General features: G+C 46.8%; 1 protein-coding gene across 1 annotated transcript in view; it reads right to left on the bottom strand.

Annotated features, from left to right (window-relative positions):
• The window catches only part of SCN4A (sodium voltage-gated channel alpha subunit 4), a 147,959-nt gene that overhangs the window by 59,151 nt on the left and 67,470 nt on the right, over window positions 1-21,338 (bottom strand). Inside the window, exons 4-6 of the mRNA XM_066588099.1 lie at window positions 9,165-9,254; window positions 6,332-6,460; window positions 3,489-3,580 (exon numbers count right to left, since the gene is read on the bottom strand). Of these exons, the coding sequence (XP_066444196.1) occupies window positions 3,489-3,580; window positions 6,332-6,460; window positions 9,165-9,254 (311 nt within the window). The remainder of the gene's footprint in view (window positions 1-3,488; window positions 3,581-6,331; window positions 6,461-9,164; window positions 9,255-21,338) is intronic.

The raw sequence follows: 21,338 nt of genomic DNA, 5'->3' as shown, positions 1-21,338 counted from the left end.
TACAATATAGTCTATGTACCCAAAATTGGCATCGATAAAAACTACAGTTCGCCACGCAAAAAACAAGCCCTCATACGGCCGCGTCGACGGAAAAATTAAAAAAGTTATGGCTTTTGATAAACGGAGAAGAAAATCCGCCAAAAATTGTTGCGTCCTTAAGCCCAAAATAGGCTATGTCATGAAGGGGTTAACTCACTCCATAGGTCCGGCCTGGCCACCACTGCTGCTGTAATCAAAGACTGTGATTCCTGACCTCTTTCCCCGGCATCTGTGCTACGTAGGAAGGAGAGGTTAGGGGTCACAGCCTATGATCATAGCACCAGCAGTTGGACGGATCAACAGAGTGAGTTAAATAGGTACATAATGGTGTTGGGTTGCTGCCCAGCCGGAGGTGATTGCAGCTAACAATTATTTTTACCGATCACTAATATGACTAGTAAACAATAAATACTCTGGCCTTGGACTTAATTACTGGCCGAGTGGCTACCCTACCTGGAATTGGCCTTTCTCCATTGACCCCTCTATTTTACGTGTGCTCTTGCATTTTTATCCATCCGTAGGCCATATTTGCATTGAGTTTCTATGTTCTCTTCATGTACACTTAGGTTTCCTCCAGCTACTCCAGTTTCCTCCCACACGCCAAAGGACACAGTCATGAGTCAATTGCATTCCTAATTAGCTGTCTCCAGTGGGTGCATGTGTTCGGGCTGGGGAAATTAGATTGTGAGCACTATTGTTAATAGGGACTGATGTGAGTGGTTACAGAAGTGATAGGAATATATATGTGTTAGAGCAGATATTACTGGAGGTGAACCCTTACTAATGTTATACTATTTAATAGCATCGTATCCAACCCATCCTATAGGGGGCATGTTTATTTTTGGCACATGGACAAGACCGATTGGCCGACTTATACGTAAATCAACGTCTCCCTACAATATGCGAGGGTCGCTCTGAAACGAATGCCTCCTTTTTTATTATGTTGTCACATGACATCAGAAGCGGATGTTGAAGGTATGGCAATAGAGTTTGAACCGTCCCGCCAATATCTGGTAAGTTTTGTTGCCATTTGACTAATGGCAGTAGAGGGACAGTTTGACCAAATGGTGTCTAACATGAAAGTGCATATAAAGCAAAGGCGTGTAACTGAATTCCAAAATTACACCCATTGACATTCATTGATGCTTGTTCAACATTTACGGAGTGGGTGGTAACACAGTGCGGAAGTGGTTGACACTTTCAACATTGGCAATGGAAGACAAGCCACATTCAGGACAGCTATGCACAGTATATAATGAAGAGCATCTTGATCAGCTCAATCCATGGATCATCGTGTCCAATGCATTGAAGGTAATATTCTGCTCCTTACACGATCCTCTGGTCGTAATCCGCCGATTCACGTAGATGAGCTGATCGAGACGCTCTTCATTTTGTGTTGTGACAGCTGTGAATGACCAGTGACCCGCGTACATGTTCACTACCAATTTGGTATTAACACCCAGAGACATAACTATAATAGGTGCAGTTATAACCAGGTCCTGGATGGATCCTCAGGGGGCCCATTGGGACTTCCTCTATAAATTGATTAGTACTATAAATTAAGTTATATAGCAGGGGGCCCTGATAAAGAGATTGGGGCCCAGCAGCTACAAGTTCCACCTCTGGTAACCCACTGCTATTTCTAGATGGTTGTATTATGCAGCCATGTCTGCTTCTCCATGTTACATTCTATCACAGATCAAGCTTATGTAACCGGGGACTATATTATTATAGTGCATGAATGATGACTATGTCTGTATAACGTTGCGGTATACCGTATGCTGGCGCGATATAAGCAACAGGAAAGAAAGAGATTCCCGAAACCTTACTAACTAAAGTATGGATACGGTCAAAGTCTAATTAAGGACTATGAATAAGCACCGAAGGTTATAGAGGGTCAGAGAAGTAATGAAACAAATATGGACAATTTCTGTAAATGATACTGGAGACAACCAGCAAGGAGGTGCGAATTTGTGAAACTGACACTAACAGCTTGGTGTTAACTATTTAAAGACAGTAGATGTCACAATATATAAAAGTTTCAATTGGTGGAAAACAACTTGTTTGAATGTCTATAGAAAGCCTATATATATAGTGCCTCATGGACGCAAACGTAGTGCCGGTATTTGTTGTATATATCTGTAATACAGAGCCGAGAGAAATCTATGGGGCCATACTGTATCACCATTCCAAGTCGGGAAGAAGAAGAATCACGGCATGACGCACTATGGAAACATCCTCCCCTACATGTATTCTTGTAGTAGGTAATATGGTGCATGCCACATGGCTGCACACATGGCTCCACAATACAGAACCATAAGGATTCTCAGTGGTGTGTTGGCAATAGAGGTCGACCACATGACTTCTATGGGGTCTGCAGGGGAGGGAGGCCCGGGGCAAAATGTCCCCAGCCCACAACCCATTGACTGAAAGTCTATCCCCGATTCCAAACCTCCAGCCATCAGTAAAGAATCTTCTTCATAAACCGTCATACAAGTTGGAGTGTTCTGGGCATCATCTGACTCTTCAACCCCCTGCTGTCAGAGTACAGTCCGTAGGAGACTGGAGAAGGGGTCAGATAATGCACAGAGCACCCCAGCTAGCGTCAGGCTCAGCAGTATGACTGTGTCAGTATGAAGATTCTTACTGATAGCTAGAGGTTCGGCAGTTGGAATGGGGACACTGTTACTAAGTGAGGCAACAAAGTACGACGCTATTACTAAGTGAAGCAACAAAGGGGGGCTAGTACCAAGTGAGATCACAAAGGGAGACTATTACTGAATGGGGCCACAGAGGCCAACTATTACTAAGAGGGGCCACAGCGGGGGGCTATTACCAAGTAGGGTCACGGAGGATTGCTACTACTAAATGGGGCCACAAATGTGACTATTACTAAGTGGGGCTGCAGATGGAGCACTGTTACTTGTAGGGTCACAGAGGGGCATTAGTACTATAGAGTTACTAAAAGGGTCATTGTAGATAGTGTCAGAATGAGGAGAGTGTGCAGAAATGAAATGTGGCTGGAAGAACTCAACAAGGCGATCTGGACCAAATAGAGAAGAAAAGGGAAATCAGACATCACCAGTCAGAAGAGATGTCACCTGTGATGTATTGAGGTAATTGCACTGTAATCACTATCACTGTGTAGAGTGACTATCTGACTATCAATTGGTGACTGCATTATATAGAGGTATGCTAGAGCTGACTAACTGTATCTAAGCCTACCGTGTTATAAATATTGTCTAATAGAACATATCATTTTGAATTTTACTAAAGGGTCCAATGAGTTCTTTGTATACCCCTGGGGATTCTGTATGACACCATACAGATTGCTGGCTATATCCAGTCCATGAGGCCTAAGTGCCATTAAGTGGTCACAATTGGAATCATCAAGAAGATTTCTTGCAAAGGTAAAGAAAACATACTGATAAAGGTGAAATAATACAAACCTGGAATTACAGTGATTGTTTTAAGTGCACGAAGGACACGGAATGTCCTGAGAGCAGACACATTCCCCAGATCTACAAACTCTGTAGTATAACTAGAAAGATAAGAAGACATGGGAACATCCTAAGATGTTCGATTGATAAACTGGAAACCAAATCCAAGCAGTCACAAACCGCGCACTCATCAGCTCATGCGGATTAGCGAAGAAACAAAGCAGCCAAGGTAAGGACAGCTGCATCTAGGACGCTGTATGGCACCATGCGGAGTCCCTATGGTTATGTACTATGGAAGTATAAGCAGTCCATGTGTCGCCACCTGGTGCTCTGTATGGGAATTGTATGGGTTTATTCTTACTGTCCCATAATATGGCATTCGATAGAGCATGACATAATTATTTTATGTGCAATTCTGAAGTGAAAAAAACCCTATGTAAACCTAGAAGCATACTGAAGTCCATAAAGTCTATGGGAACTTTAGGACAGCTCTGTACACAGATCAAAAAGATGGTTGTGTGCAGGAGTCCTAAATGCTTATTGAGGGATATGCATTTTGGGGGATGGGAAATGTTCAGTTTGGTTCAAAATAGTTAGAAAAGAACCAGAACTTCACCAGTACCCCATAAACTGTCCAAGGACCACAAAAGCCCTGTAAAATACTCTTGAGTTACCTAGGAGAATATTTAAGGACTTTTAAGCTGTTTTTAAGTCAGTTAATGAAGAAAAAGAAGAAAACAGGGAAGAAGAGGAAGGAAGAAAAAGAAGAAAACAGGGAAGAAGAGGAAGGAAGAAAAAGAAGAAAACAGGGAAGAAGAAGAAGGAAGAAAAAGAAGAAAACAGGGAAGAAGAAGAAGGAAGAAAAGAAGAAAACAGGGAAGAAGAAGAAGGAAGAAAAGAAGAAAACAGGGAAGAAGAAGAAAAAGAAGAAAACGGAAAAAGAAGAAGAAGAAGGAAGAAAAAGAAGAAACCGGGGAAGAAGAAGAAGGAAGAAAAATAAGAAAACAGGGAAAAAGGAGGAAGAAAAAGAAGAAAACGGGGAAGGAGAAGTAGGAAGAAAAAGAAGAAAACAGGGAAGAAGAAGAAGGAAGAAAAAGAAGAAAACAGGGAAGAAGAAGAAGGAAGAAAAATAAGAAAACAGGGAAGAAGAAGAAGGAAGAAAAATAAGAAAACAGGGAAGAAGAAGAAGAAGGAAGAAAAATAAGAAAACAGGGAAGAAGAAGAAGGAAGAAAAAGGAGAAAACAGGGAAGAAGAAGAAGGAAGAAAAAGGAGAAAACAGGGAAGAAGAAGAAGGAAGAAAAAGAAGAATACAGGGAAGAAGAAGAAGGAAGAAAAAGAAGAATACAGGGAAGAAGAAGAAGGAAGAAAAAGAAGAATACAGGGAAGAAGAAGAAGAAGGAAGAAAAAGAAGAAAACAGGGAAGAAGAAGAAGCAAGAAAAATAAGAAAACAGGGAAGAAGAAGAAGGAAGAAAAAGAAGAAAACAGGGAAGAAGAAGAAGGAAGAAAAAGAAGAAAACAGGGAAGAAGAAGAAGGAAGAAAAAGAAGAAAACAGGGAAGAAGAAGGAAGAAGAAGAAGGAAGAAAAAGAAGAAGGAAGAAAAAGAAGAAAACAGGGAAGAAGAAGAAGGAAGAAAAAGAAGAAAACAGTGAAGAAGAAAAAGGAAGAAAAAGAAGAAAACAGGGAAGAAGGAAGAAAAAGAAGAAAGCAGGGAAGAAGGAAGAAAAAGAAGAAAGCAGGGAAGAAGAAGTAAGAAGAAAACAGGGAAGAAGAAGGAAGGAAGGAGGAGGAGGAGAATTCTGAATAAAAGAAGCAAAAAGGAAATGGGAGGAAAATGAAAACAAGTAAATAGAATATTGTTTCTTTCTCATTTTCCCTTTTTATCCTCCTCCCTTTCCTTCTTTTTCTCCTTTTACTTATTTCTCTTTTTCATTTATCTTCACTTCTTTTTTCTTCATACTCTTCCTTCTTCTTTTTCCTTCAGCTGTTTCCAGCTTATCTTTTCCTTCTTTTTTTTCTTTTTTTCGCTTATTTTTTCATCTCTTCTCTTTTTTTGTGGATCTGACTGATTAGAACAACCCAAGGTTCGGGCTCTCACTGAACAAAACTTTTAGGAAGGTTCGATCTGAAATAAGGTTCTACAGTTTCAATTCGGCCAAATCTAGTGGTAAAGGGTAGTGGGGTTGGGTTTAGCGAGAGCCAGACTCTATGATACCAAATTCGTGGGATTCTAATGGATAATTACGCCTGCACATGCATGCTATAAGGTAAGTCAGGATAACGGTTTTAGCATGTTTTTATCCCAAAGATAAATTTGAACCCACCAGATTTTGGATCTCGGTAAACTAACCTTGATATGTAGACAATCTGGGTAATAGATTGCGGTTGTCATGGATGAATGAGCAACTATTCATCATCAATAAGTACAGATTGTAGAGTTTCATCACATTGAGGTCAATGGGGCTGACAAATACAAACTAAAGTTTTATAATTTTAGCATAGGATTAAAATATTCTCCATCTGTGGGCTACCGGACACACTATAGACATTGGCATGACATGGGTCAGTTTATACTGAGTGTTAGAGATAAAAGGGATATTTCCATGGTCAGATCTATTGCTGTACATCACACTTGTCGAACGTTCACATTAATCACACTCTATTAATTATTATTATACCAAAGAAACCGAAAAATATCTAATACGATACAGCATCATGGATGCAAAAACAACCATATGAGTATAAAATATCAACAGAGGCTAATGGGTTAGTGAAAAAGATTAGCAAGACAATGAATGGAATAATGGGGGTGAGCAAGTTAGTGAGCACAACAGTGTCTACCTTCCACTTACGCCATTACAATGACACAGAAATCCAGCCAGTTCCATGGGTCCCTGAGGAATGTAAAACTGTCGATGCAAAAACCTCGGGCAAAAATCTTTATCAGAGACTCAAAAGTGTAAATGCCTGTGAAGGTGTACCTAGAAAGTCGGATGAAAAAAACTTACATGGAGTTTCCAGTAAATTCTATCCTAATTAGACATATTCTATGAATAGCTGTCAGGGGTTAACAAGACCCCCACATGCATGCAATGCAATGACTTTCTGTCACTGAAGAGTAATGAAGTTAGGGTTAACCTTAAAGCAAGCCTCCGGTTTCGAGATAAAAATTCTGTCCCCGGACCAGAGGGAGAGGGGAGTATATTGCTTTCTATTAGAGATGAGCGAGTATACTCGCTAAGGCACATTACCCGAGTGAGTAGTGCCTTAGCCGAGTATCTCCCCGCTCGTCTCTAAAGATTTGGGGGCCGGCGTGGGTGACAGGTGAGTTGCGGCGGGGAGCAGGGGGGAGAGATCTCACCTCCGTCCTCCCCGCTCTCTCCCGCCGCTCCCCGCCCCCCGCCGGCCCCCGAATCTTTAGAGACGAGCGGGGAGATACTCGGCTAAGGCACTACTCGCTCGAGTAATGTGCCTTAGCGAGTATACTCGCTCATCTCTACTTTCTATTGTTCTTTCCTGGCGCCTCTCCAATATATCAGTTCCAGGTCCTGTTTTCAGCTATCCAAGATGGCTGACTTAATTTTCACATTGCCTAATGCCAACAGTGAATTGGTAGTGATAGACTACAGATGCACTATACTAGCTCTCTGATTGGACAGAGATATTCATGAGATCAGCACTGGCCAATCACAGTGTGCATTAAGTAGTTAAAAAATTGCTGCAGCCATCTTGGACAACCAAAAATGGAGCCCGGACCTAGCATATCAGAGGGGCAGTAGAGAACAACAACAACAACAGGTAATATACTCTTCTCCCTCCATTCCACAGACAGAACTGTGTCCTGAAAGTAGAGGGTCACTTTAAGGGTGCCATATATATTATATCAATATTGGGCAAACCCACCAATTTCAGAAGACCTAGTGGACTATCTTGTATGTGTACGGGGGCCTCTTGACTCTCCATTGACAATTGATGTAAAAAAAAAAAAGGGTCAAGCATGTTGAATTTCAATCCTTTTTTTCTAAGAAGAGATACTATGCTCCAAAGGTGTTTGGTAGTGACTCTGCCGAACCAAGCATGCATGTTTATGGGAGAGTCACGGAAATGAGCTATTGTCCGAATGAGTATTCAGCCGACTACTATTGAAGTTGTTTGGGCGTCTTTAGGTCGGACAGGGCCCTATGCAGTATATTTTTTATTATGGTATATTATATAGTGGGCAAATAAAACAACGAACAAATAACTATACAATACATAATTACCAGCAGCATACAGTGTCCAAGCAACACTGTTGTAAGATGACCAACATATACAGGCACCAAGAGTGGGATCTAAGGTACCCGGGTGCATAAGCCATCATGGCCAGTGGTAGCTCCTTCAGAAGTGACAGGTAATATGCTCCGTGCAACAACCTAGATTGTACATGTCTTAAAACTTAAAAGGGTTGACCGAAACCCGTAACCAAGGTTTATTCATCTATTTATGCTACCATTAATATCTTTGTAATATCCTTACTATTAAAAATATGTCCTGTTCTGCGGATCCACAGTGTGGTCACGTGCCTTCGCTGTCAAAATGATCAAACCTGCACTAATGTCACTTACACTATCCACAAGCCTTTGTGGCTCGGTGTGTATATGGACGTCAACCTTCTACATTACTGGAGGTGAACTGTGTATGCACCAATGTTGTTCAGGGAGTTATCCCCCAGTGATGTACAGGTGCATTAAAAGTTAATACATGACCACGCTATGGATCCGTGAAACAGGGCATCATTTTAATAGTAAAAAGTAACCCTGCGTTCTGATTGGCCAGAACTGCTCATGTGATCAGCACTGGCCAATCAGAGAGCAGTGGACAGTGTGCATTAGGTAGATGGAAAATTGCTGCAGCCATCTTGGATGACTGAAAACAGCGGATAGGAGAAGCGGGAGAGAAGAACAAGTGCAGGTAATGTACCCCTCTGCCCTTCCAGTCCCTTTAACCCTTTCCAACCCACTGTCTGACGTCTGAAGACATTCTGAGCTTCCGATGTCAAAAGACGTCCGGCAGGGTATTCTTACTGTAGATTACTGGCCGCTCTGTTGTCGGGGGCCTCTCCAGCATGTCCCATACCGCAGTACTGACTCTAGCCAGCAGATGGCACCATTGTATAATGGCAGAAAGAGAAAAACCCCTAGGAAACCCTGAATCTAAAATTGGATTGCAAAGGGTTAATGGTAGCCTAAGTACATGATTAAACGTTAGCTATGAGTCTCAGTGGTAAATCTGCAGTAGTACTGCATCAAAAACCTTGTTAAAATTTGCACCATTGGTACGGAATTTGATGCAGTTCTTAATGCAGAAATGCTATACATTTCTGAAGCAAATCCACTACATGAAAATGTACCCTAAAGCCAACTGAATGTAAGCATAGTAGGCAGAACACTTTTACTTCATGCAAATGACTAGATTATACAATATATAGCATGTCAGCGTTGGATATATTGATGTGTGATCACTGGCATGACCCAGAGATGGGCTGATGGGTAAAAAGAGTAGACGGCTACCTAAGGCACCATTAGGCTGGGGCAGGAGGCACTTTATTCTCCATCAAGTGGCTGGCGTTGAGTAGCAGGGTATAGACACAGTATATAATATATAAGAGTATCAATATCAGACATAAAGTAGATAAATGTTACTTACTCCACATTTTTGGCCCAAGGTGGAGGATCACTCATGGCCATAAAAACACAATTTGTTAAAATGGTTATCATAATAAAAAAACTGAATATTGTGAAGATGAGTTAAGGGAATAACAGTCAACATGCAATGTCATTTATCTATAGATAAAGATATGGTCTACACCTTCCACTCTACGCAACCAGCGCCACTCTTGTGCTTAGGCTGGTACTGCAGCTCCCATTTAAAGGAAGTCTGTCAGCTGTACACTCCCCATCTATCAATCCTATCTATAGATGGTGGAACTGAAGACCAACCTATACATACTGATGCTTTTATTATCAGCAGCTCCATACCGCAAAATTATTTTTTTTCATCTCCATGCACCTAAACTAGGACCAAACTATCCAATGGTTGATTCACTCTTTGGCACTGGTCGGGGTTTCTTCCCCCTCAGGGGCGTAGCTATAGACTGATGGGCCTTGGTGCAAAAGTTCAGCTTGGGTCTCCAGTAGAGATGAGCGAACGTACTCGTCCGAGCTTGATGCTCGTTCGAGTATTAGGGTGTTCGAGATGCTCGTTACTAGAGGCGAGCACCACGCGATGTTCGAGTTACTTTCACTTTCATCTCTGAGACGTTAGCACGCTTTTCTGGCCAATGGAAAGACAGGGAAGGCATTACAACTTCCCCCTGCGACGTTCAAGCCCTATACCACCCCCCTGCAGTGAGTGGCTGGCGAGATCAGGTGTCACCCGAGTATATAAATCGGCCCCTCCCGCGGCTCGCCACAGATGCATTCTGACAGAGATCAGGGAAAGTGCTGCTGATGCCGGAGCTGCTATAGGGAGAGCGTTAGGAGTTATTTTAGGCTTCAAGAACCCCAACGGTCCTTCTTAGGGCCACATCTGACCGTGTGCAGTAGTGTGGAGGCTGCTTTTAGCAGTGTTGCACAATTTTTTTTTTTGTATATCGGGCGTGCAGAGCATTGCGTCCTCAGTCTGCAGTCATTGTACAGAGTATAGGGCCAGTACTGGTGAGGCAGGGAAAGAGATATACAGGCTATATAGGCAGTGGGCTTTTTCAAAAAAATTGGGGAAAAATACTATATTTGGGCTGCCTGTGACCGTCTTCAGTTTACTGCGTGTCTGCTGGGGGTAGTAGTCCTAATTAATACACAGCTAAGCGTTACAGCAGGCTTGCGCAAAATTGTTTCCTGGCTCTCCTGTCTCCGTTACATCACCGCCATCATCCCGGCAGAGGGAAACAGTATACATAATATTATACGCTGCCTACAGTATCTGTTTGCTGGGGGTAGTAGTCCTGATTAATACGCAGCTAAGCGTTTCAGCAGGCTTGCGCAAAATTGTTTCCTGGCTCTGCTGTCTCCGTTACCTCACCACCGTCATCCCGCCAGAGGGAAACAGTATACATAATATTATACGCTGCCTACAGTATCTGTCTGCTGGGGGTAGTAGTCCTAATTAATACGCAGCTAAGCGTTACAGCAGGCTTGCGCAAAATTGTTTCCTGGCTCTGCTGTCTCTGTTACATCACCGCCGTCATCCCGCCAGAGGGAAACAGTATACATAATATTATACGCTGCCTACAGTATCTATCTGCTGGGGGTAGTAGTCCTAATTAATACGCAGCTAAGCGTTTCAGCAGCCTTGCGCAAAATTGTTTCCTGGCTCTGCTGTCTCCGTTACATCACCGCCGTCATTCCGCCAGAGGGAAACAGTATACATAATATTATACGCTGCCTATAGTATCTGTCTGCTGTATCAGCTCAGCATTTAAAAAAAATAGAAGCAAAATACTTAAGACCTACTACTGGCCTTTGGCCACTTGACTGCTTCTGTGCTGTGAATTCCACTAGCTCAGTCATACGCACCTACGTCTCACTACAGGCGTGCGCAAAATTGTTTCCTGGCTCTGCTGTGCATTCTGTAAGGGAAGTCAGCCTCCAACCACAGGCCAATAAGCGGCACATTTAATTACAGCGTTCTGTTTCTGCACTACTGGTAATACAGCATGCTGAGGGGTAGGGGTAGGCCTAGAGGACGTGGACGCGGGCGAGGACGCGGAGGCCCAAGTCAGGGTGTGGGCACAGGCCGAGCTCCTGATCCAGGTGTATCGCAGCCGACTGCTGCGGGATTAGGAGAGAGGCACGTTTCTGGCATCCCCACATTCATCTCACAATTAATGGGTCCACGCGGTAGACCTTTATTAGAAAATGAGCAGTGTGAGCAGGTCCTGTCGTGGATGGCAGAAAGTGCATCCAGCAATCTATCGACCACTCAGAATTCTGCGCCGTCCACTGCTGCAACTCTGAATCCTCTGGCTGCTGCTCCTCCTTCCTCCCAGCCTCCTCACTCCATTACAATGACACATTCTGAGGAGCAGGCAGACTCCCAGGAACTGTTCTCGGGCCCCTGCCCAGAATGGGCAGCAATGGTTCCGAATCCTCTCCCACTTGAGGAGTTTGTCGTGACCGATGCCCAACCTTTGGAAAGTTCCCGGGGTCTGGGTGATGAGGCTGGGGACTTCCGGCAACTGTCTCAAGAGCTTTCAGTGGGTGAGGAGGACGATGACGATGAGACACAGTTGTCCATCACTCAGGTAGTAGTAATTGGAGTAAGTCCGAGGGAGGAGCGCACAGAGGATTCGGAGGAAGAGCAGCAGGACGATGAGGTGACTGACCCAACCTGGTTTGCTACGCCTACTGAGGACAGGTCTTCAGAGGGGGAGGCAAGTGCAGCAGCAGGGCAGGTTGGAAGAGGCAGTGCGGTGGCCAGGGGTAGAGGCAGGGTCAGACCGAATAATCCACCAACTGTTTCCCAAAGCGCCCCCTCGCGCCATGCCACCCTGCAGAGGCCGAGGTGCTCAAAGGTCTGGCAGTTTTTCACTGAGACGCCTGACGACCGACGAACAGTGGTGTGCAACCTTTGTCGCGCCAAGATCAGCCGGGGAGCCACCACCACCAGCCTCACCACCACCAGCATGCGCAGACATATGATGGCCAAGCACCCCACAAGGTGGGACGAAGGCCGTTCACCGCCTCCGGTTTGCACCGCTGCCTCTCCCCCTGTGCCCCAACCTGCCACTGAGATCCAACCCCCCTCTCAGGACACAGGCACTACCGTCTCCTGGCCTGCACCCACACCCTCACCTCCGCTGTGCTCGGCCCCATTCACCAATGTCTCTCAGCGCGCCGTCCAGCCGTCGCTAGCGCAAGTGTTGGAGCGCAAGCGCAAGTACGCCGCCACGCACCCGCATGCTCAAGCGTTAAACGTGCACATAGCCAAATTTATCAGCCTGGAGATGCTGCCGTATAGGGTTGTGGAAACGGAGGCTTTCAAAGGTATGATGGCGGCCGCGGCCCCGCACTACTCAGTTCCCAGTCGCCACTACTTTTCCCGATGTGCCGTCCCAGCCCTGCACGACCACGTCTCCCGCAACATTGTACGCGCCCTCACCAACGCGGTTACTGCCAAGGTCCACTTAACAATGGACACGTGGACAAGCACAGGCGGGCAGAGCCACTATATCTCCCTGACGGCACATTGGGTGAATTTAGTGGAGGCTGGGACAGAGTCAGAGCCTGGGACGGCTCATGTCCTACCCACCCCCAGAATTGCGGGCCCCAGCTCGGTGGTGGTATCTGCGGCGGTGTATGCTTCCTCCACTAAACCACCCTCCTCCTTCTCCTATGCAACCTCTGTCTCACAATCAAGATGTGTCAGCAGCAGCACGTCGCCAGCAGTCGGTGTCGCGCGGCACGGCAGCACAGCGGTGGGCAAGCGTCAGCAGGCCGTGCTGAAACTACTCAGCTTAGGAGAGAAGAGGCACATGGCCCACGAACTGCTGTAGGGTCTGACAGAGCAGACCGACCGCTGGCTTGTACCACTGAGCCTCCAACCGGGCATGGTCGTGTGTGACAACGGCCGTAACCTGGTGGCGGCTCTGCAGCTCGGCAGCCTCACGCACGTGCCATGCCTGGCCCACGTCTTTAATTTGGTGGTTCAGCGCTTTCTGAAAAGCTACCCACGCTTGTCAGACCTGCTCGGAAAGGTGCGCCGACTCTGCGCACATTTCCGCAAGTCCCACACGGACGCTGCCACCCTGCGCACCCTGCAACATCGGTTTCATCTGCCAGTGCACCGACTGCTGTGCGACGTGCCCACATGGTGGAACTCTACGCTCCACATGTTGGCCAGGCTCTATGAGCAGCGTAGAGCTATAGTGGAATACCAACTCCAACATGGGCGGCGCAGTGGGAGTCAGCCTCCTCAATTCTTTACAGAAGAGTGGGCCTGGTTGGCAGACATCTGCCAGGTCCTTGGAAACTTTGAGGAGTCTACCCAGATGGTGAGCGGCGATGCTGCAATCATTAGCGTCACCATTCCTCTGCTATGCCTCTTGAGAAGTTCCCTGCAAAGCATAAAGGCAGACGCTTTGCGCTCGGAAACAGAGGCGGGGGAAGACAGTATGTCGCTGGATAGTCAGAGCACCCTCCTGTCTATATCTCAGCGCGTTGAGGAGGAGGAGGAGGGGGAGGAGGATGAGGAGAAGGGGGAAGAGACAGCTTGGCCCACTGCTGAGGGTACCCATGCTGCTTGCCTGTCATCCTTTCAGCGTGTATGGCCTGAGGAGGAGGAGGAGGAGGAGGAGGAGGATCCTGAAAGTGATCTTCCTAGTGAGGACAGCCATGTGTTGCGTACAGGTACCCTGGCACACATGGCTGACTTCATGTTAGGATGCCTTTCTCGTGACCCTCGCGTTACACGCATTCTGGCCACTACGGATTACTGGGTGTACACACTGCTCGACCCACGGTATAAGAAGAACCTTTCCACTCTCAGGGGTTCGAGAGTGATGCTATACCACAGGACCCTGGCGGACAAACTGATGGTAAAATTCCCATCCGACAGCGCTAGTGGCCGAAGGCGCAGTTTCGAGGGCCAGGTAGCAGGGGAGGCGCGGAGATCAGGCAGCATGTACAGCACAGGCAGGGGAACACTCTCTAAGGCCTTTGACAGCTTTCTGGCTCCCCAGCAAGACTGTGTCACCGCTCCCCAGTCAAGGCTGAGTCGGCGGGAGCACTGTAAAAGGATGGTGAGGGAGTACGTAGCCGATCGCACGACCGTCCTCCGTGACGCCCCTGCTCCCTACAACTACTGGGTGTCGAAGCTGGACATGTGGCCTGAACTCGCGCTGTATGCCCTGGAGGTGCTTGCTTGTCCTGCGGCTAGCGTCTTGTTAGAGAGGGTGTTTAGTGCGGCTGGGGGAATCATCACAGATAAGCGTACCCGCTTGTCAACCGACAGTGCCGACAGGCTTACACTCATCAAGATGAACAAAGCCTGGATTTCCCCAGACTTCTCCACCAGCGGACAGCAGCGATACCTAAACAATACGTAGGCTGCACCCGCGGATGAAAGCATTGTTCTCTATCACCATCAAAAACGGGGACCTTTTAGCTTCATCAATCTGTGTATAATATTCCTCCTCCTCCTGCTCCTCCTCCTGAAACCTGACGTAATCACGCCGAACGGGCAATTTTTCTTAGGCCCACAAGGCTCAGTCATATAATTTTTGTAAACAATTTTTATACGTTTCAATGCTCATTAAAGCGTTGAAACTTTCACCTGAACCAATTTTTATTTTAACTGGGCTGCCTCCAGGCCTAGTTACAAATTAAGCCACATTAACCAAAGCGATTAATGGGTTTCACCTGCCCTCTTGGTTGGGCATGGGCAATTTTTCTGAGGTACATTAGTACTGTTGGTACACCAATTTTTTGGGGCCCTCGCCTACAGTGTAATCCAATTAATTTTTTGCCCACCTGCATTAAAGCTGATGTTACCTCAGCTGTGCTGGGCACTGCAATGGGATATATTTATGTACCGCCGGTGGCTTCCTGGCACCCACCCATGCTGTCGGTCCACACAGAGTTGTAACTGCATGTGTCCACTTCTAAAGAACCCCAGTCTGACTGGGGCATGCAGTGTGGGCCGAAGCCCACCTGCATTAAACATGACATTACCTCAGCTGTGCTGGGCACTGCAATGGGATATATTTATGTACCGTCGGTGGGTTCCAGGGAGCCACCCATGCTGTCGGTCCACACGGAGTTGTAACTGCATGTGTCCACTTCTAAAGAACCCCAGTCTGACTGGGGCATGCAGTGTGGGCCGAAGCGCACCTGCATTAAACATGACATTACCTCAGCTGTGATGGGCAATGCAATGGGATATATTTATGTACCGCCGGTGGCTTCCTGGCACCCACCCATGCTGTCGGTCCACAGGGACTTCACAATAGGGAGTTGTACCTGCCTGTGTCTATGAATTAAAAACCCCGGTCAGGTTGGGGCATGCAGTGTGGGCCGAAGCCCACCTGCATTTAATCTGACGTTAGCTCTGCTGTCCAGGGCACTGCAATGGGATACATTTATGTACAGCCGGTGGGTTCCAGGGAGCCACCCATGCTGTGGGTGCACACGGAATTCCCATTGCGGAGTTGTACCTGCCTGTGACTATTTATAAAAAAAACGCGGTCTGACTGGGGCATGCAGACACCTTGACAGAATGAATAGTGTGTGGCACATAGGTTCCCCATTGCTATGCCCACGTGTGCAGCTCCTGATGGCGGTGGCACAGGATTATATTTCTCATTGCTTCTGTACAGCATTGTGGGCTATCGCCCCGCCCCTTTTAAAGAGGGTCGCTGCCTAGCCGTGCCAGCCCTCTGCAGTGTGTGCCTGTGGTTCCTCCTCATGGCAGACGCACTTATAAATAGACATGAGGGTGGTGTGGCATGAGGGCAGCTAAAGGCTGCGCAGGGACACTTTGGTGTGCGCTGTGGATACTGGGTCGTGCGGGGGGTTGGGCAGCATGTAACCCAGGAGAAGTGGCAGCGCAGTGTCATGCAGGCAGTGATTGTGCTTTGTTGGAGGTAGTGTGGTGCTTAGTTAAGGTATGCATTGCTGATGAGGGCTTTTCAGAAGTAAAAATTGTTGGGAGGGGGGGCACTCTTGCCGCTATTGTGGCTTAATAGTGGGTCCTGGGAACTTGAGATGCAGCCCAACATGTAGCCCCTCGCCTGCCCTATCCGTTTCTGTGCCGTTCCCATCACTTTCTTGAATTGCCCAGATTTTCACAAATGGAAACCTTAGCGAGCATCGGCGATATACAAAAATGCTCGGGTCGCCCATTGACTTCAATGGGGTTCATTACTCGAAACGAACCCTCGAGCATCGCGATAATTTCGTCCCGAGTAACGAGCACCCGAGCATTTTGGTGCTCGCTCATCTCTAGTCTCCAGCCCCGTGTCCTATATTACCACCATATCATGATAGGATAACATTGCCACACTGCGACTGTTTGTCAACTGCATATGGTGACTAAATAGTACCACTCTACACGGACTAAATAACACTGCCATAACATGGCGAAGTAACACAGTCATACCGTGACTAATTACCACCATACTGTGAGTACAGTATTAAAGGGATTGACCAAATTATAATTTTGGGGGGAACTTAATGCTATTCATGTCTGAAAATAATAAAATATCCTATACTCCCCTCTTCCGGGTTGTCGCCGCTTGTCCAGTGCTGGCAGCTCTGGTCTTCCCTATGACACAGGTTTCAGTGAGTGTGTACGGGATGTCGCTGGCTTCTGCAGCCAATCACAGAACTCAGCATTTGAACACTGAGATGTCCCATACAAAGGCTGACTGCATCCAGTAAATATGACGTCACTGGCGAGATCGAAGCTGAGTGAATCCATGGGAGTGGAGTATAGGATCTTTAATTATGTACAGGCATCAATTCCAAAAAAAATTTCGGACTCAGATGATCCCTTTCATAGTAATGATAGTGCCACCACATAGTAACAGTGCCTGCAAATATGTACATGGTAGACGTAATTTGAGGGCAGGGGACTAATTTAGGAGAGTTAGTATGCTTATTTGAAGAGGTGAGTCTTTAGGGCACGTCTGAAACTTTGTGCATCAAGGATTGTCAGGGTGTCTTGCGGTAGAGCATTCCATAGGGTCGGTGCTGCTCTGGTGAAGTCCAGGAGGCAAAGCATGAGAGGTTTGTATTAGGGGCATGTCTAGTCTGACTGTGTTAGCAGAGCGGAGCGCATGGGATGGGTGATGTAGGGACAGGAGGTGATGTACAGTGGCACGGTACCATGGAGAGCTCTGTGAGTGATGGCAATGAGTTTCAATTGAGTTCTGTAGTACATGGGTAGCCAGTGCAGCGACTGACACAGTGCAGAGGCATCTGAGAAGCGGCTGGACAGGAAGCTTCTAACTGAAGGGTCTAGCTGCTGCATTTAGTATGGATTGGAGGGGGGAGAGTCTGGTGCGGGGAAGGCCAATGAGCAGCGAGTTGCAGTAATCGAGTCTGGCATGGATGAGGATGACAAGAAGTGTCTTTAGCGTGTCCATGGTGAGGTACGGACGGATTTTTGCAATGTTCCTGAGGTGCAGGTGGCATATTTGGGCCAGAGATTGGGTATGGGGGATGAAGGAGAGGTTCGAGTCCAATGTGACCCCTAGGCAGCGGGCTTGCTGTCTGGGGGATATTGTAGTGCCAACTACTGATATGGAGATGTTGGAAGGAGGTTGGCTGGTAGAGGGTGGAAAAATGAGGTCAGTTTTTGAAAGGTTAAGTTTAAGAAAAAGGGAGGACATGGTGTTTGAGACAGTCGGTGATGTTTTGGAGGAAAGGTGCAGAGATATCTTGGGAGGAGGTGTATAACTGCGTGTCATCAGCATAGAGGTGATGTTAGAGGCCAGATCTGTGGATGGTTTGTCCTATTGAGACTCTGTAGATAGAGAAAAGAAGGGGCCAAGGACCGAGCCCTGGGGGACCCTAACAGTGAGAGGAGCTAGAGCCAGTGAAAGAGATGCTGAAAGAGCAGTAAGAGAGATAGGAGGAGAAACAGGAGAGCAGGAGAGAGCAGTGTCCTTTAGGCCAATAGAGCGGAGCATAGCAAGGAGTAAGTCATGGTCAACAGTCTCAAATGCAGCGGACATGTCAAAGAGGAGGAGTAGGGAGTAGTCATCCCTCGACTTGGCTGTTATCAGGTCATCAGACACTTTTGTGAGGGTGGTTTTGGAGTGGAGGGGGCAGAAACCGGACTGGAGGGGTCAAGGAGAGCGTTTTCAGAGAGAAAGCATGTGAGGCAGGAGTAGACCAGGCATTCAAGTAGTTTGGAGATGAAACGGAGGTTAGAGATGGGTTGGTAATTGGCAGCCGGGTCAAGGGTCTGTTTCTTTAGAAGAGGGGATATGATGGACTGCTTGAAAGAGAAGCGGAAAATACCAGAGGACAGGGAGAGGTTGAAGATGGTAGTGAGGTAGGCGATGACATCCAGGGAGAGGGACAGGAGGAGGTGTAAGGGGAGAGGGTCGCTGGTGCAGGTGGTGGGGCAGGCAGCGGAAAGTAGTCTAGAGACTTCTTCCTCAGTGGTTGGTTTGAATACAGATAGCAAGTGAGTGGTGCGTTCAGTGCTGAATAAGCGGGGATCAGGGCTAGCTGCACAGTGTTTGGGGAATTGTTTACGGAAGATTTCAATTTTTTCTTTGAAATATGCAGCTAGCTCTACAGTGCTGAGGTCTGTCACAGAGGCCTGTTTTGGGGGGCTAAGGAGGGAATGGAAAGTGTTGAAGAGTCTTTTGGGGTTGTGGTATAGTGAGGAGACAAGGGAGGTGAAGTAGACTTGTTTGGCATGATGGAGGGCGAGATTGAAGGTTTTTAGCATAAATTTGAAGTGGACGAAGCCCGCAGGCTGTTTGGATTTATGCCACATGAAGCGGATGAAGCGCATTTGGGGTGTGAGTCAGGGTGGTCGTGGACTGTGGTTTACGGCTCCAGTCACTGGGGGTAAAGTGGATGAAGTCAGCAGGCTGTTTGGATTTACGCCATATGAAGCGAGTTTCGGGCATGAGCCAAGGTTGTCGTAGTCTGCGGTTTACGGCTCTGGTCACAGGGCGTGCCGCTTCATCCAGGGAGTGTCTGAGGGTGATGGAGTAGTGTTCGGCAGTCAGATTGGGGCATGATAGGAGAGAGATGGGGGACAGGGAGGACTGTAGGATAATGAATCAATGGATAGCAGCACAGCCGATGTCATAAGAAGGGAGAAGAGAAAAAAGGTGAACGGTCCTACAATTGGTCCGGACTTAAAGACCTATTCCCAACAAAGATATCCAACAGATGGAGCAGTACTCAGGAGTTTCTTCAACATATCAAAAGCTTTATTCCTCAGCAAAAGAAAAAAGGCTGCACTGTGTTGACCTCTGTTAGGTCTTTTTCAAGCATGCAGCTTATGACCACAGTACATATATACATACATACATACATACATACATACATACATACACACACATACATACACACATACACCAATATACAAACTGTGCTTTGATATGTTAAAGAAACTCCTGAGTGCTGGTCCATCCATTGGATATCTTTGATGTTGAGGGAGGACTGTAGGATCTTGGCAAACTGTTGGGTGCGGACGGTCTGGAGGTTCTATAGATTGGGGGGGGGGGGTCTGGGAGGATATTAGGATGCCTAATGGAGAGGGAGAGGAGGCTGTGGTACGAGAGTGGGAGGCAGAGCAGAGACGGAGGAAGATTAGGTCAAGAATGTTACCGTCTCTGTGAGTGGTGGAGTCAGAGAGTTGTGATAGGCCAAGGGAGGAGGTGAGGCTTAGAAGTTGGGAGACAGATGGGGAGATGGGGTTGTTAGTGGGGATGTTGAAGTCACCGAGGATGAGGGTTAAGAATTAGCAGGACAGGAAATGGGGGAGCCAGGCAGCGAAATGGTCCTGGAACGGGCGGTTGGAGCCCGGGGGCCAGTAAATAACTGACACATAGAGGGAGTGGACATAAATATAGGCCTTTAGTAATACTGCTCCCAAATGTTGCCCCTTATAATAGTGTCCCTTATAATAGTACACCCAAGTGTAGCCCCTTTAGTAATACTGCTCCCAAATATGGGCACTTATAATAATAAGTGCCCCCAAATGTGGCTTCTTTGGTAAAAGTATCCCTAAATGTGGCCCCTTATGATCATAGAACTCCAAAATGTAGCCCCTTATCATAGTGTAACTCCTCTGTCCACCAAGCGGTGCATCATTGCAAACTTCCCGTTATTGCCTACTGGTGCCGCTCACTCACATAGTTCAGCAGCATCAGAGCTCCATCACCCTCGTCCTCCATCACCAGCACTGACCGTGGTGACAGGAGGTTTGCGGTGGTGCACTACTGGGTTGACGGAGGACACACAGAGTATATCACAATGTGGCAAGAGGGGCCCGTGGGCTCACCTAGCTTAGGGGCCGGGTCACAATTTGTGACCTCTGCGACCACTAAAGCTATGCTACTGCTCCTATTCCTTTTATGCTAACCCTGTCCATTGTCAATTGATTGAGAACTCCAGCTCTCTTGGGCTGTATACAGTATGTTCCACACTGTGTATAAGCTACCCATCCAAGAAAGATGTATGTCCATAATGTCAGCAAGCACAATGCAACAGGCAAGTCACTGCGCATGCACATTTCCCAGAAGTGTGGCACACGGTTAATGTCAGGAAAACACGCCATCTCCAGCTCGGTGGAGCTGATGATGGAAATCAGCTTACAATGGGTGGAGGAAATCATCAGTGCCGAAGAATGAATTTCCCATCAGGCAGTTTGGTCCTAATGTACGTAAGTTGTGCAGAGATGAATAAAGGAGATCTTGTGAGCATGGAGCCGCGTTAATTAAAACAAAAGGTATGTATGGCTTGGGCTTCATTTCCCCCATTTATGGGGAAAAATACGGACAAACTTCTTTTAACCCCTGAAGGACACAATGGTTTTTGGATTTTCATCTCTACTTTTCAAAAACCATAACTTTTTTATTTTTCTGTCGATATGGTCATAAGAGGGCTTGTCTTTTGCACGGTGACATGTAGCTTTTATTTGTATCATTTTTGGATTCATCTAAAGTACTGTAAAACTTTTGTTCATTTTTTTTGGAGGGCAGGGAGAAAAAAATACATCAGTTCTGCCATTGATATTTTTTTTTTTAGTAATAATTAGAGATGAGCGAATCTACTCGGTTCGGGTGTTTTTGCACTCAAGCACCACTTTTTCCGAGTAACTCACTACTCGGACGAAAAGATTCGGGGGGTG

This window comes from Eleutherodactylus coqui, chromosome 13 (assembly GCF_035609145.1).
Source record: "Eleutherodactylus coqui strain aEleCoq1 chromosome 13, aEleCoq1.hap1, whole genome shotgun sequence".
Classification (NCBI taxonomy): Eukaryota; Metazoa; Chordata; class Amphibia; order Anura; family Eleutherodactylidae; genus Eleutherodactylus; species Eleutherodactylus coqui.
Note: the sequence above shows the minus strand (reverse complement) of the source record. Positions and strands in the feature narration are given on the sequence as shown.